Source organism: Cladophialophora immunda (assembly GCF_000835495.1).
Source record: "Cladophialophora immunda strain CBS 83496 unplaced genomic scaffold supercont1.1, whole genome shotgun sequence".
Lineage (NCBI taxonomy): Eukaryota > Fungi > Ascomycota > Eurotiomycetes > Chaetothyriales > Herpotrichiellaceae > Cladophialophora > Cladophialophora immunda.
Window position 1 is genome coordinate 3158932 of NW_015622541.1, and position 13609 is coordinate 3172540.

The 13609-nt window shown below is 51.1% G+C and overlaps 4 protein-coding genes across 4 annotated transcripts; 1 reads left to right on the forward strand and 3 right to left on the reverse strand.

The window, feature by feature from the left end:
* Positions 1–1037: 1037 nt before the first annotated feature.
* On the reverse strand, positions 1038–2664 carry PV07_00920 (uncharacterized protein; the record flags this gene model as incomplete). Its single annotated transcript, XM_016387412.1, has 5 exons — positions 1038–1405; positions 1467–1626; positions 1690–1759; positions 1817–1962; positions 2095–2664. The coding sequence occupies 5 exons, from the start codon at positions 2662–2664 to the stop codon at positions 1038–1040; spliced, it is 1314 nt and encodes a 437-aa protein (XP_016254340.1).
* Positions 2665–4254: 1590 nt separating this feature from the next.
* PV07_00921 (uncharacterized protein) lies at positions 4255–6362 on the reverse strand (the record flags this gene model as incomplete). The annotated part of the gene is made up of 5 exons (XM_016387413.1): positions 4255–4322; positions 4404–4607; positions 4657–5423; positions 5478–5572; positions 5625–6362. The coding sequence occupies 5 exons, from the start codon at positions 6360–6362 to the stop codon at positions 4255–4257; spliced, it is 1872 nt and encodes a 623-aa protein (XP_016254341.1).
* A 3383-nt stretch (positions 6363–9745) lies between these two features.
* Positions 9746–10815, forward strand: PV07_00922 (uncharacterized protein; the record flags this gene model as incomplete). The annotated part of the gene is made up of 3 exons (XM_016387414.1): positions 9746–9770; positions 9826–10202; positions 10270–10815. The coding sequence occupies 3 exons, from the start codon at positions 9746–9748 to the stop codon at positions 10813–10815; spliced, it is 948 nt and encodes a 315-aa protein (XP_016254342.1).
* Positions 10816–11142: 327 nt separating this feature from the next.
* PV07_00923 (uncharacterized protein) lies at positions 11143–11565 on the reverse strand (the record flags this gene model as incomplete). Its single annotated transcript, XM_016387415.1, has 1 exon — positions 11143–11565. One exon carries the CDS (start codon positions 11563–11565, stop codon positions 11143–11145), a length of 423 nt encoding a protein of 140 aa, XP_016254343.1.
* Positions 11566–13609: the final 2044 nt, after the last annotated feature.

The window sequence follows — 13609 nt, forward strand, 5'->3', positions numbered from 1 at the left end:
CCAAAGGAAGTTCGAGCACAGAAGTTGAAGGTAGTCAGAGAGGCGTTCGAGAAGGTGCCTGGTGCTCGTTGGATTCCTCGAGATTCGCTGCCTGATGATCATTATTTCTTCACCCGTGAGAGGATTTCAAGTGGAGTGCCTGAGTTTGAGGAATTGAAGTGGCTGAACTGGGAGGTATGCCTGGAGCTGGATGTCCTCTCTTCTACAGCTTTTACGGTGTACTAACCTCCACAAGCCCAACGGATCTCATCTATTCTTCAGCCCGGTTTCTGCACCAAGAGGAGAAGATGCTCTCAAACTGTACAAGGTAAGTTAGTCGTTGTTATTGGAGGCATTGAGACAAACGGGGTAACCATCTTTCAGATCGCGAAAAAGTGGCACGACGCGTGTGATTTAGACTGCTTCCCAGCTGCCTGCGTGGGCTTGCGAGAGATGTACTTCATCATCAATATGGTCTATAACCGCGCAGATCCCGTCTCCAAGGCTAATGCATACAGATGCATGAGAGGTATGATCAAGGACGCCGCAGCGGAGGGCTTCGGCGAATACCGAACTCATTTACTTCTGCAAGACCAAGTGGCTGGAGTCTATAACTGGAACAATAGCTCGATGATGAGGTTCCAGGAAATGCTCAAGGACACGTTGGATCCTAATGGGATCCTTGCACCCGGAAAATCAGGTATTTGGCCCAAAAAGTATCGTGAAAAGGGATGGGAGTTGGGCGAAGGCGACCTTGACTCTCGCTCCGAGGGGCATGCAGTTTCGCATAACACTAAGCTCGTCCGGACAGGGTCGAGATTGTGAGCTGATGGAATTGACTTTCCATGGAGACAAATGGTTCCTGGGATTGAATAAGTAGTCGGACATCCTGGCTAAAAATCGTGCTGGACTTCCGGTCGGGCCATCACTCGGCATTATATAGTACTTTCATCGTTTGTTTTGATCGACTAATGTCAATACATCCTTCGTCGACAGCTTGATATGTTCCGCAAAAGACCTGAACCTCTCCCAGAGATCCATCTGTACGTCCACTTTATTCACAAGGTGTATCTCCAACCTTCGATTCCGTGGATGATCTTGTTCTCGCGGTCGGCCTGACGACTCTTACACGCGAACGCGGCTATGCTACCGAACGTAAGAACTATCATCAGCACTTGCAGGGTGACGACACTGTACAGCCCAGGAGCATAAAATGGTGCATCCTGAGATCGGAAAATGGTGTTGCCAATAATACCGGAGATTGCTCCACCACCAATATTTAAGGCGGAGAAAAGCAGACGCTTTAAGCTGCCGACGATGTTGTTCTGGGCGAATGTGAGAATGGTAATTTGGTTGCCCATGACACCCATCACCGCAAGGAAAATGCCTAGATAGCGCACTTCACTGCTGTAGAGAGGTCGCACGACTGTAGAGCGACTTGAGTCAGTGAAAAATGATACGATCAATGTATTACGCGACAAACTTACGTAGCATTCCAGCCAAAGTCATGGCATCCTGGATGATGGTTAACGGCCCGCGGACCTTCAGCTTGTCACCCAGGTAAGAAGAAAGGAGCAGCATTCCCACGGCTGCGGCGTACAGTGGTGCTGAATGCAACGTGGCTTGGACGCCTCTGTAGCCTAAACCCTAAGAATCTATCAGTAAGGAGCCGTTGCCGATGAGGTTGAAAAGAATTAGAACGAGACTAACAGTGAGAATAGTAGGGGTGAAGAAGCCAAGTCCGTACGTCGGGACCACCACGCACGCGTATGTAAGTGTGCTGGCCCACAAGAACCAATCCTTGCAATGTTTCTTGAAGAGGCCCCATCAAAGCGACTCGGTGGTGGCGTTGCCCATGTCTTCCCTTAGTTCATCCTGAACATGTTGTCGCTCGTGAGGCTTAAGGACTTTGGCCTTGTCAGGAAAATCGGAGATGAAGAAGTAAGACCCTAGATCAATGACCATGGTCGCAGCGCCCTCGATCTATGAACGTGTCAGAACAAGTTTTTGTAAGGGCAACGGTGGTACAAGAGCGTTCGCGCAATAAAGACCCATTGCAGCCGAGCATGTTTCGATCACCAGACATGTCGTTGATCCCGGAAGCTAGGAGGCCACCAAAGGCTGACGCCATGGTCGACACGGCATAAAAGCACGATAGTCGGCGATGGAGCCGGTACCGCGGTACCAGGAGCTCAGAAGGAAGAGGCATGCCGGGAATATGCCTCCTTCAAGCAAGCCGAGCACAAAGCGCAGGAAGGCAAGTATTTGCCAATTTGGTACGAATCCCATGCACATAACGCAGAGACCGAACCCAAAGGTCAAGAAAGATAGCCAATCATCTGCCCCGACCTTGACAAGCATCATGTTGGAAGGGATCTCGGCAAGGAAGTAGCCTAGGAAGAAGATGAGCAGGCAGACAGAGTAGCGAGCGCCTTTGGAGACCTCGATGTCGTCGTCCATCCCGAGAACCTTAGCCGAGCCAATGTTAATTCGATCGATGACTGATACTGCGAGGATGATGGAGATCATAGTCACAACGTGCAAATCGACCTTGAATTTCAAGCGGCGCTGTTGCTTGTTGCTCAGAACAGCAGCCAGGGTATGCTCGATGTTCTCGGCATTTTCAACAAGGATCTCTTGCTTTTCTTTCTCGAGCCTGAGACTCTGGTCAGCAAGGGACTCCATAGCCTGCGTATGTGAGAAGTTCGAGGTTCTGTCAGGGCGGGTGATAGGGTGATAGAGCTTGCGATATTATGAATGCCTAATAGAGACTATGGTAAGCGATCCCTATTTTTGCCAGAATATCGCACCAATACCTCCACAGCTGTACTTTTAAATCTGTTGGATGTATCGCCGAGGACGCAGTCAAACCGCTACTTCCCCGTGGAGTGGTCGACAAGCTGGGGGATTCCAGAATCAGACCCCAGATTAACAGTAACGCCCTTTGGTGTAACTGCTCATCGTAGTCGGCTATTGGCCGTTGACAAACAACCACGAATTGTCTTCCTCGGGTCTTGGGCACATTCCCCCACATTGTATATCCCGGGCATATCCACAGCCTCGCCACATTTCCTGGCTCTGGGGAAACATCGCTGGAACAACCCCGAGGCATCATCCAAACACACGTGAATATTTCTCAGATCTTGAGATAGATTCTTGAAAAACCACTCGGCGTATCTGACTGTCGAAGACAACTCAGCATGGCGAGTCACGGGAAGACTCCATTGAAAGTCGGAGTGATTGGCCCAGCAGGATTCGGCGGCTCACATGTGTGCGTCGAATTGATTGAACGCGGGCATACTGTCGTAGGTATATCTCGACATCCCGAGAAGCTGGGCCGTCATCCTCGTTACGAGACTCGATCGGTGAATCTGGAAACCGCCACCATCGAAAACATTGCTGCACTGTTTACCGGTCTGGATGTGCTCGTCAACGAATACGGCCCCCATTCCGCAGGTCATGAAGCTCTCCAATACAGTGCGTCACCCTGAGAAACATGGGCAGAGCCGTGCTGATAGCGATCACAACAGGCCCTTTCCTCGAGCTCACCAGGAAGATTGTACTTGCAGCGCGGTCAGCCAAAGTTGGCTACTTCGTGATGGTGGGTGGCTGTGGAAGTCTGTACCTACCGAATCGCGGACACATGTGTGCGGTGGAAAGCAACGATTTCTGGATCGCCTATCGCAGAGGCATCGCCGATAGCGAAGCACATACCGTCTACATGGAAGAGCGCCTTGGTCCAATGGGTGCTGATCTGCGATCTTACAGGAATGCACGCCGCGAGGAGAAGGAGGGTCGAGCCTCAGCTACCACTCAACGTACCATCGATGAATACGAAGACTATGTCAGCAAATCCGACAGTGCGAAGATATTTGTGACGGCGTGCCGGACGAGTTTCATGTTTTTCGACGGCAACACGTCCTTTGACTGGACATTTGTGTCGCCCAGTGCACTGTATCGGCCTGGAAAAAGGACTGGTCAATGCAGGGTTTGGTTCGACAGGCTCCCCTTGAAAGGAGATGAGAGCGATCCCACAAATCTAGAAGGGCGGCTGCTTGGTGTTTCAGCTGCCGATATGGCCATTGCAATTGTTGACGAGCTGGAGAACCCTACGAAAAAGGGTCGTCATTGGAGTGCCACTGGAGATCTCTCTGATGACACTCCCACTCCATCGTATGCAATGCTGAAACAATGACGAGATACAACCCCCTCGATCATAACTACGCGGCTTATTATTCTTGGTCGTTCCCGGCTCTGCTGCCCATTGCTTAAGTATCACGCGCAGCTTGCTTCTTCATACACGTTTGCCAATTGAAGAAGTACCCATCCCATGCGGGGACATACTGCAGGAGGGATTGTGTGTTAGAAAGATCATATTCGGGTAGACCTTTTAGGGATTGATGGTTCGATTTGATGCAACTTACCACTCCAAACCCAGGTATCCGTGTAGAAGGTGGCGCGCCAACGAGCAAGCTCTGCTGCCAGTGATGTTTCTGATGAGACCAGAACATCTGCCTCCGCGAGAAGTTCCTTCAACCTCTGGATGAGGCGCCTCTCGGATGAATTCAAAGGATCATCTCGCTTTTGACGCATATCCATCGCGTGCACCCACTTGGTGACCAAAAGAGCTGGCCAAATCTCAGCGCAACGAAGGGGAATAGCTGGAGACCAACATACAACTGTCCCAAGAAGCCAACACGTGTTCTATGCTCCATGTCAGAGCTGCAGTCTTGCGGATCAGAAGCGTACCGGCGCGGACTGGAACGAGGAATCCGTCCAAGGCTCGAGCCACGGCGTTGGTGGTGAGGTCGTCTCGGCGCTGAGGTTTGGTGACGTGGCTTCGTAGGATATCCATTACCTCGGTGGCATCACCTTTCAGCAGCAAGGTCGGATCGATCGATGAGAGGCTGGTACATGAGCGACAGTACGAGACTCGTAGGATGGCAAAACAGTTGAACAGGAATGGGCCCTCAGCCTCGCTCCAGGCGAATTCATGTTCATTCCGACTTTGCAACAACATCTGTCGACATCTCGCTAATGCGGCCTCGGTCTGCAACCTCGCCGTTAGTGGGTTGTCCATGCCCTCCACGTCAGTGACAGCATTGTCGGCCCACAGGATGGTGCCCTGACTGCGGTGCCAGATTTGAACGGCAACTGCATGCATTGTAACCAGCGTGGCAAAAGGCGACCAGCTGCGCCACTCGTCAGGAAATCTTGTCAATGTCTCGCCGGAAACCAGCAATGATACTGCACCGCGGATGGTCATGGATTGACCAATGTCCTTGCTGCCAATAGCTTTCCGCCACCCAGACTCGCTAGAGGCATTCCAACGAATCTCGTCACTAGGCATCTCGATATCTACGTCCTGAACAACGTTGAAAGCAGCAGGTAGGCCATAAGTGATAGTGAGAAGATTGGTGAAGACGAAAATACCACAAAGTAGGCTATGCGCCTCAGCAAGTGTTTGCTCCATGCCAGCACCTTGCTTACGAACTCACCGCTTTGTTTTCTCTCGCTCGACCCAGGCTGACCAAGAAGTTAGACGACTTCTTGCATCGCCAACCTTGACAAGCTTCAACCTTGCTCGGTAGTCCTGATTCATCGATTAGTGCATGACCGCTGACACTTGTCACGATCGAGCTTACATTGGTTAGCCAACCGACTCTCTCCACTGCAGTCCTTACAACCGCCGGCGAACCCGTGAACGTTGCAAAGAAGGTAAGAAGAAGACGGGTCTGGCTGAGCCACAGCGGGTGGAGAGATTCAGCCTGCGAAGTTGTAGTCGGATTGACGCAGTCTTCCAGGAATCTGGAGTGACCGATGAGGTGTAACAACTCGTTATCTTCAACGGAAAGGGCCTGCTCGGCAGTCCTGTAGAGAGAAGCCGCCACCCTTCGTTCCAGTCTGTAGAGTGCGCCAATGGAACAGATTGCCAGGATCAGAGGGGCCGGAGTCTTTTCGAGATCGAGTGATGGAATATGAAATAGGGGGAGATGGATGTGAAATGCGTTGAGGTACGCCTTAATGCACTTGTCTAGCGACGTGGTGCTAGGAATGTATAGTTTTGAGCTCTCAGAGCTGAAGCGAATTGAAAGGTCTTTAAGCATAATCGACCGAACAGCATCAGTGACGGTCGGACCAGAAAGCTCAGTACGATTCGAGTGAACGTCTGGCGGAGGTCGTTCTCGGGTAGAGGCTGCTTGTGATGGCCAGTCACGACCTCGGGCGAGGGAGGAGCTCTCCGAAGGAAGATTTGATCCGAAGTCCACGGCATGCTCCGGTAGAAGCTCAGCGGAAACGAGAAATTGATCTGCATCTAGCCCCATCAATGGGTCAAAAAGATCAAAGCAAATCTCATCAGTGGTATCGAAGGTGTCTCTCATGTTTGTACCGTCCAAACAGATGGAATCGAGGAGTTGATTGGATTGTTGTGGTCGTGGTAAGGTTGGGAGCCGTATGCAACTATCGATTGTCTGCGATTCAGCAGGGCGAAGCACAGACGTGGATTGCATCGTCAACTGATCAGAGATGCTCCTCGGTGAGCTGTTGTCCGCGGGCCTCAGTGAATCGCACCAAGTGTCAGAAATTCCTGAGACCAGGGTCTGTGGGCCGACAGCAAGGGACAATCGTTGTAATTCAAGAGGGTTGGCAGACTCTTGCGGCGCATTTTCACGGGAAGCACTGCTATATGGTAGAGGTGGAAAAGTAATGGCTTCTGTGTTCGCAGTTGAGGCTGCCGTGACAGCTGCGATTCTGTCAGTGTACTTGCCAATATGCAATTGAAAGTATCGACACAATACATAGGTCCTTTTTGCGGCTTGTGTCTCCTGCACCCCCGGATAGGCGTGAACTCGGAGCCTGAATCAATGATTCTTCTGCCGCATGGATAGTCCTTTTATGTCTTACTAGCAGATCACTTCACCAGGGCAGATTAGCAAGAATCAAACTATTTGGGATCTATGGATGACGACTGTGACGACCAATCATCAGGTCGTGTGTAATAGACATACCGGCGACCATAGCGTCGACGACAATATGGGCACGGGAATGGCTTCTCCTGTGTGTCTTTCCCATAGAAGTCAATCTCTTGCGATGGGCTTTGAAGATGGTCACACTCACGGCGGCGATGGTGTCTGATACAGTGCTCGTTTCGAGAAAACGCCCTGGAGCACACAGAACACACGTATGACTTCTTAGAAGGAGCCCCTGCTGATGCAGATTTGTCTCGCGGTTGCACGTCCACAGCCATCTTCGTGGGCTTTCACAACAGACATTCACGTGTTGGAGCTGTGCGTGTATGGGATTGACTCGTTGATTGTCAAATGGGTAGTCGATAAGGTCTGAGGAACTATCAGAGGGCAGCTCTCCCAGCCACGAAACGTGAAAGGCAAAGCCGCGGCAAAGTCCCCGCGCCCACAACAGGTGGGATGGTCCCGGTGTCGGAAGAGACAAGTTACCGGGCGCCAATGATAGACCAGCTTTACCTCCGTGGCTGTGCTTCGCTGGAGGCGATTTTTAGGGCCAGGATTAACAGGTGGTCCTTTAAAGACTGAAGCGAGTATGGGGAAACGCTGAACAAACAGCGCTTGAGCAAGATCATGAACTAGTCTATCTATCTGTACATAGTCTTAGGCCATACCTAATCGTTTATATAAAAATCGTAGTGCCTAGAGAAGGCTTCTCCTGAATCCGACTAGATAGATCTCTTAGGGGTACTATACAGGATGCCGTTTAATCGACGTCCCTAAGGCGAGCCTTCGCCGGAGATCTTCAGGAGGATTGTCGACAGGAAATGCATCCACCCGCATGGGATGGGCAAAGAGGGAGTACTACCTGTAAACACTCAGCTATTCTTTCTTGTAGACTCGGCCCTGACGTTGGCGACTAAGCCTTTCGGACCACGTCTAACATTCCTTGTGATTGATCGAGACCATTTGCGGCAACTCTCGAAGATTCACCAGTGTTTGGTTCCATCTTGCAAAAAGTCATCGAGATGATTACTTCAACCCGCACCCCAGACCACAGCCATTGGACCAGTCAGGTGTCTTCCACTCACTTCCCCAGATGGTCTCTCGGGTTCCTTCAGTGCTGAACATGTGGCGAAAATGTGGTGAAAAGCCGAAGCTGGAGACCAACGCCACTTTCCCCACACTCCACACACATACGCCACAGCTCACTTCTCGACTACTACCCCACCTCCGCCTCCAGCTTCCCATTCTCTTCCCCCTTTTACCATATTTTGTGCAGACGTAGACAATGGCCAGAATTGAATGTGAGTGCCTTCGGCCTTAGATAGTACTTTCCATAGAGATTGGAAGGCCTCTGGACTCTTGCCAAACGCGCCTTCTTAGCATTCGTGGGGTTCACCGTAAGAGGTTGACAAGCATAAGTCTATCGACACGGCATTAGAACTCGAAGGGCCTCCCGCCCGTAGAGGAATCCTCTTGTCACTGCGTAGTGAACCGTCATGGCTTGGTCACCGCATTATCGAAAGCCAGGAGACCCAGATCCCGGCTGCTACATTACCCATCCAAATGGTCAGACGTCCTTCTACCATCTCGATAACTTTACGGATCCTTGGGTGCCACTATCCCAAAAACAAGTGATTCTGATCCAACACGGCTGCGCACACACGAGCGAGTTCTTCTACCATTTCGTTCCTCGGCTTTCGAGGAACTACGTTGTGATAAGACGTGATGCCAGAGGCCACGGACGGTCCTCATACCCCAAGCGACTGGCGCCTTGGAGCGATCAGACCAAAAATGAATACGAGAACGGATACAAGTATACGGATGAAACCATTGTCGACGAAATCGTGGACTTCCTCGACCAGCTAGGAGTTCAGAAAGTCCACTTTCTGGCCGAAGCTACCTCTGGAGAGATTGGAATGATATTCGCCGCAAGATACCCAAACCGAATCACTTCTCTTGTTACAATGTCGTCCCCATCAATGCTGCCACCAGCCGCCATTGACCTTTTCTGCGTTGGTCGACGGTCATGGCCGGAGGCAGTGATCGAGCTTGGTCCTCGTGGCTGGGGTGAGGAGATGGCAAAACGTCCTGGTACGCTACCAGTCCAGCTAGGGAAAGACTACCTGAACTGGTGGTACAAGCAGGCGGAGGCTATACCTGCGGAAGGTCTTGCGGGCTATGTGATCTTCCTCACCACATTGACGGCTCGACCATATCTCAAGAAGGTCAAGTGCCCAACGTTGATTCTGGCTCCCACGAACAGTGCAGCTGTTCCCATGGAGGAGTCCCGATTCATATCGTCCCAGATTGAAGGATCAAAGCTTGTGTCGATTAATGCTCCAGGACATGAGATTTATGTTGAAGCCGCCGATGCTTGTCTTGATGTTGTGATTGAGTTCTACGAGAGCCTGGGGGCAAAGAAAGGATACGAAGTGACCGCGAATGGTGACATGAGTGACCATGAATAGACGGAGTGCTTGTTGACATTCTGAAATCTCATCCAATCGACGAGATTAGAAGATGTATTGTCGCGTGGTGTGTAGCAGGGCTTATCCCACCAATCCGACAATTAGATACTTCGGATCGTGGCTTCGTTCTCACAAACTTGATCCCTCCACCCGCGAGGCAATGTGGGGGATTGCTAGCGCGAGAAACCATTATTGGAGCAAGACGTATTTGCATACATCCAACTCATGTGCTTGATCTTTAATGTATTCATTCACACCGTCTGCAAAGTGCCTTGAAGCGAAAGCTCACTCTGTCACACTATAAGCAAGACGTAGTAAGCAGCCAAGATGAGTGATAATTATCTTTTCGTTGGTAAGGAAGCTCTCTACGTTTGACGACCGTGGCGCTGATGCCGATTGTTGCGTAGGATTGGGCGCAATTGGGTATCCTATGGCCAGTAACATTCGTAAAAGAATACCGAGCACTTCAACGCTCTACATCTATGATGTGTATGTCCCGACACTGGAGCGGTTCGTGGCTGAATATGGTGCCCTTGGTCCCATTAAGGCCGTCAAATCTGTCAAGGAGGGAGCAGCCGACGCAAAGGTGGTCATCTCGATCGTCCCGACGGCTGATAATGTTCGACAAGTGTACCTGGATGAAACCTCCGGCTTGATTGGAGCTGGAAAGGAACCGGAGAGATTGATTCTGGAGTGCAGTACCATTGAGTCTGCGAAATCGAAGGAGATCGGCGAGAAGTTGAAAGAAGGTGGATATGGAACTTATGTCGATACTCCCGTCTCGGTGTGTCATGCTCTCCTTCTGACAGTAATTGTGTTCACCCAAAGTACTGACTGGCTTCAATCTATAGGGTGGCGTCATAGTTGCCGGAGCAGGGACACTTTCATTCATGATCGGTGCCGCAAAAGGTTCGTCTGGGCACGAGAGAATTCACGAGGTCCTCTCCATGATGGGTTCACCAGCGAAGTTCTTCTGGTGTGGAAAACTGGGCGTCGCCCTTGCAGCAAAGATTGCCAACAATTATTTGTCCTGTTCGTTCCTCCTGCTCATCGTTGAAGCCTTCGCTATGGGCGTCCGCTGTGGCGTTGACCCACATATTCTTCATGAAGTCATTCAGAACTCCAGTGGACAGAGTTTCATGGGTGACCACGTCTGTCCAGTGCCTGGAGTGGTCTCCCATGCACCAAGCAGCAATAACTGGAAGCTGGGGTTCAAGACGCAGATGATGATCAAGGACGTCGGGTTGGGAGCCGAAGCTGCGAGGCAGGTGGGGATTGAACCAAGGATGGCAGATACGGCGATCGCGATCTGGAAGGAGGCAGCGCAGGATCCAAGGTGCGTGGATAAGGATGGATCGAGCATTTGGCTGCGTATAAACGATATCAAGGACGAGTAGATAATAAATGACGCGAACGACTTCTCACTCTCGATTGAAGGAAATGTGCAATACAGACTTCCTTGGGTCGATCTATTTACAACCACGTTTGACAATTATACAACCAGCTGGAAGCACTTTTCAACGCACGAGCCGCTGCCCGAAACCAACAGTCATCTTTCCTGAGGGTGAAATGTTGTAGCTCTCTGCCGCTCATAGCTCAAGATAATATGAACTCAATCTCCACCGTTGTCACTGAATGGGGAAGACAATCGACTCGTAGCACACGACCATCGCAAAGTTTCGTGACTCAGATTCAATATCGGTCATGACTACTTGGATCGCCACTCAGAACGAGTAGCAGAAGTTGTTGTTGTTGTTGTTGTTGTTGTTGTCTGCTAGACCTGTAAATGGTTGTCCTGTCTTCTGCGGTCTGTGTATCGTATCTCTGTGTGCATTGCGGACTGCCTGTCCGGCGAGGATTGCATAGACCTGGCAGATGATGATACTCACGAAAGAAGAGCGGTAGTGGCACTGTGCCTTGAAGAGGGGAGAACTCACGATGTTCCCTGCGCAGTATGCCACAAACACCATGGAGTTAGTCGCCGACTTCTCGGTGTGCCCCGAGGCATTGGCGGCCAGGGAGGCGAGGATGAGATTGGCATACCCGACGTAGAAGCTGTTGAGGTAGTACCTAACCGAGAAGATGCTGGTACTGCTGCGTGAAGTACAGAAGATGACGGAGCTTCCAATGACAGAGACGGCAATCATAGCTGACTAGGAGACCGATCATAGCCACAGCGCCGTTGGACGACCACCAAAATGGTGACCCTGAAGGCACTCTCCTGCTGTGTATACCGCTGACCGCAGGTAATGACGAACGAGGGAGCAACGTCGGGATCGATACGTTCGCTTGAAAGAATAGTCTCATTTGAAGAACAAATACTCACCTCGCAGAAGCCCAGGAAGAACTGCTGAATCAGAACACTGGAACAGGCCATCGTACTGGAATAGTCAGCGAAGCAACGCATTGTACTCATGCGTGCAAGGCTGTCCTCGATCCCCCAAGTCAGAAATGTTAGCCAGTCCTTCTCAACAACTTCCTGATGAGACATCTCCAAATTTGCCCACACTATGTAATGGCGGTAACCCCAGATGCTCGGCAAGTTCTGAAGGCTGCCATCTGGCGGCCGGAACATTCAGTCTGCGTTATTGCACGAACGTTACACAATAGAAGAAAAAGGCGAAAGTTTTGAAGCACGGCTGCTCTCGTTTGTGGCGCATCCTACCCTGAGAGAGTCGAATGCTCCATATGTTATAGAAAGGATGCCGAATCAGAGATGTGGAATGTCTTCGAAGACCAGAACCAGACGTACCACAGGAAATGCGAGGCCGAGGGACAATAAGATACCAGATCAATTGCCTAAAACTCTACTTGAAGAAGCACACCGTTCTGATCTCCACACTTTCCCTCGGCTTTGTCCCTTCCACGTCGTTGTGGAAGGCGCAGTGAGGCACCCGCCACGGTCTTTCCTTGTTGGAGTCGTACAGCGTAAACAGCATCACTTCATCCTTGGCCATGTTGCTAAAATATGTCCAGTAGTGATTTGGGTTGTACGTGAAAAGAGAGCCCTCAGGGTGCATAGGGTCGTAGGGCAGATCCTCAGGGAGGTTGTCGAGATCGGGAATCTTGTCGCAGTATATCAGGTGGTTGACGACCCCTTCGGTGTCACTGATGGAGTCGCCCCTGCACAAAGCCAGAGGCCAATTCTGCGGACCGGGACTAGTAGCACGCCAGAGGTTGATCAGTTTGTACCGCTTGTAGTCGTTGATGTCCAATCTGTTCTTCTTCGCGAAGTCGGCGGCTAGGCATTCCGCGCGGATTGGAGTGTAGTCGACATGGACGTCGGACGCGGGAGGTTGATCATTCCATGCAGAGTCAGTCTTGTTTGGATCTTTGTCGTGCGTGGTGCGTCGGACAGGGGCAAATACAATGACCTCGTCGGCGCCGGTCAAACTCTTGGTCAGCTCACGGATTTCGTCTGTGTAGGTGGTGTTGAGCTCCTCCATATTAGACCAATCTTTGACCTACCGCGTCTTTGTCAGCCCTTAATTTCCCCCAGGTCACAGGAAGACATGATCAACGTACTCCGGACTCATGGCTAACCAGCTGATAGCCCGTTGTTTCAAGGGTGTATTTGTCCTTCTCCGGGCGTATATCGTGGACCAGGACCTTTTTCGTCTCGTATTTCCCAGTGTTCACCTCACTACCGGCTGCCATATATCTCCTGTTAATCTTTGAGTCGGGCCGGATGTATTCCATGGTGGTGAACCGGTCCGTTGTATGTGTGGCTGTCATGGTTGCGGTGGCCATTTTGGTAAAATCTGGAGCTCCGTCACTAAAAAATCAAGATCGTGTTATGCTTTTGAAACCTCATGAAAGGATTATAGGTCGCTGTCGATTTCTCGCGAGCCATTCTCCTGATGGTATAAAGTTATATAGCCAGACTTTGCCAACTGATGCGCGTTCAAATTGAGGACGGGGTTCGGATGTGGATTTTCCCGACCGGGCAACATGCCCTCCCCCACGTTCCCCCTTGCACAGGTGGGCGAATCTGGGGTTTATCGACACAGGCCCGACGCCTCGCCACTTGGTGGCAGATCATGAAACCCAGTAGGGAGGATCAGCCACTTGTAGGTCTCAACAGTTGTTCCCTCTATACTGCACGCGTCAGTAAGTAAATCCTCGGCCTCGGCGTCCATCAGAAGCACTCTAAGCTGCACGAAAGGTAGTGTGGGCAGTGGGATGCGGTAG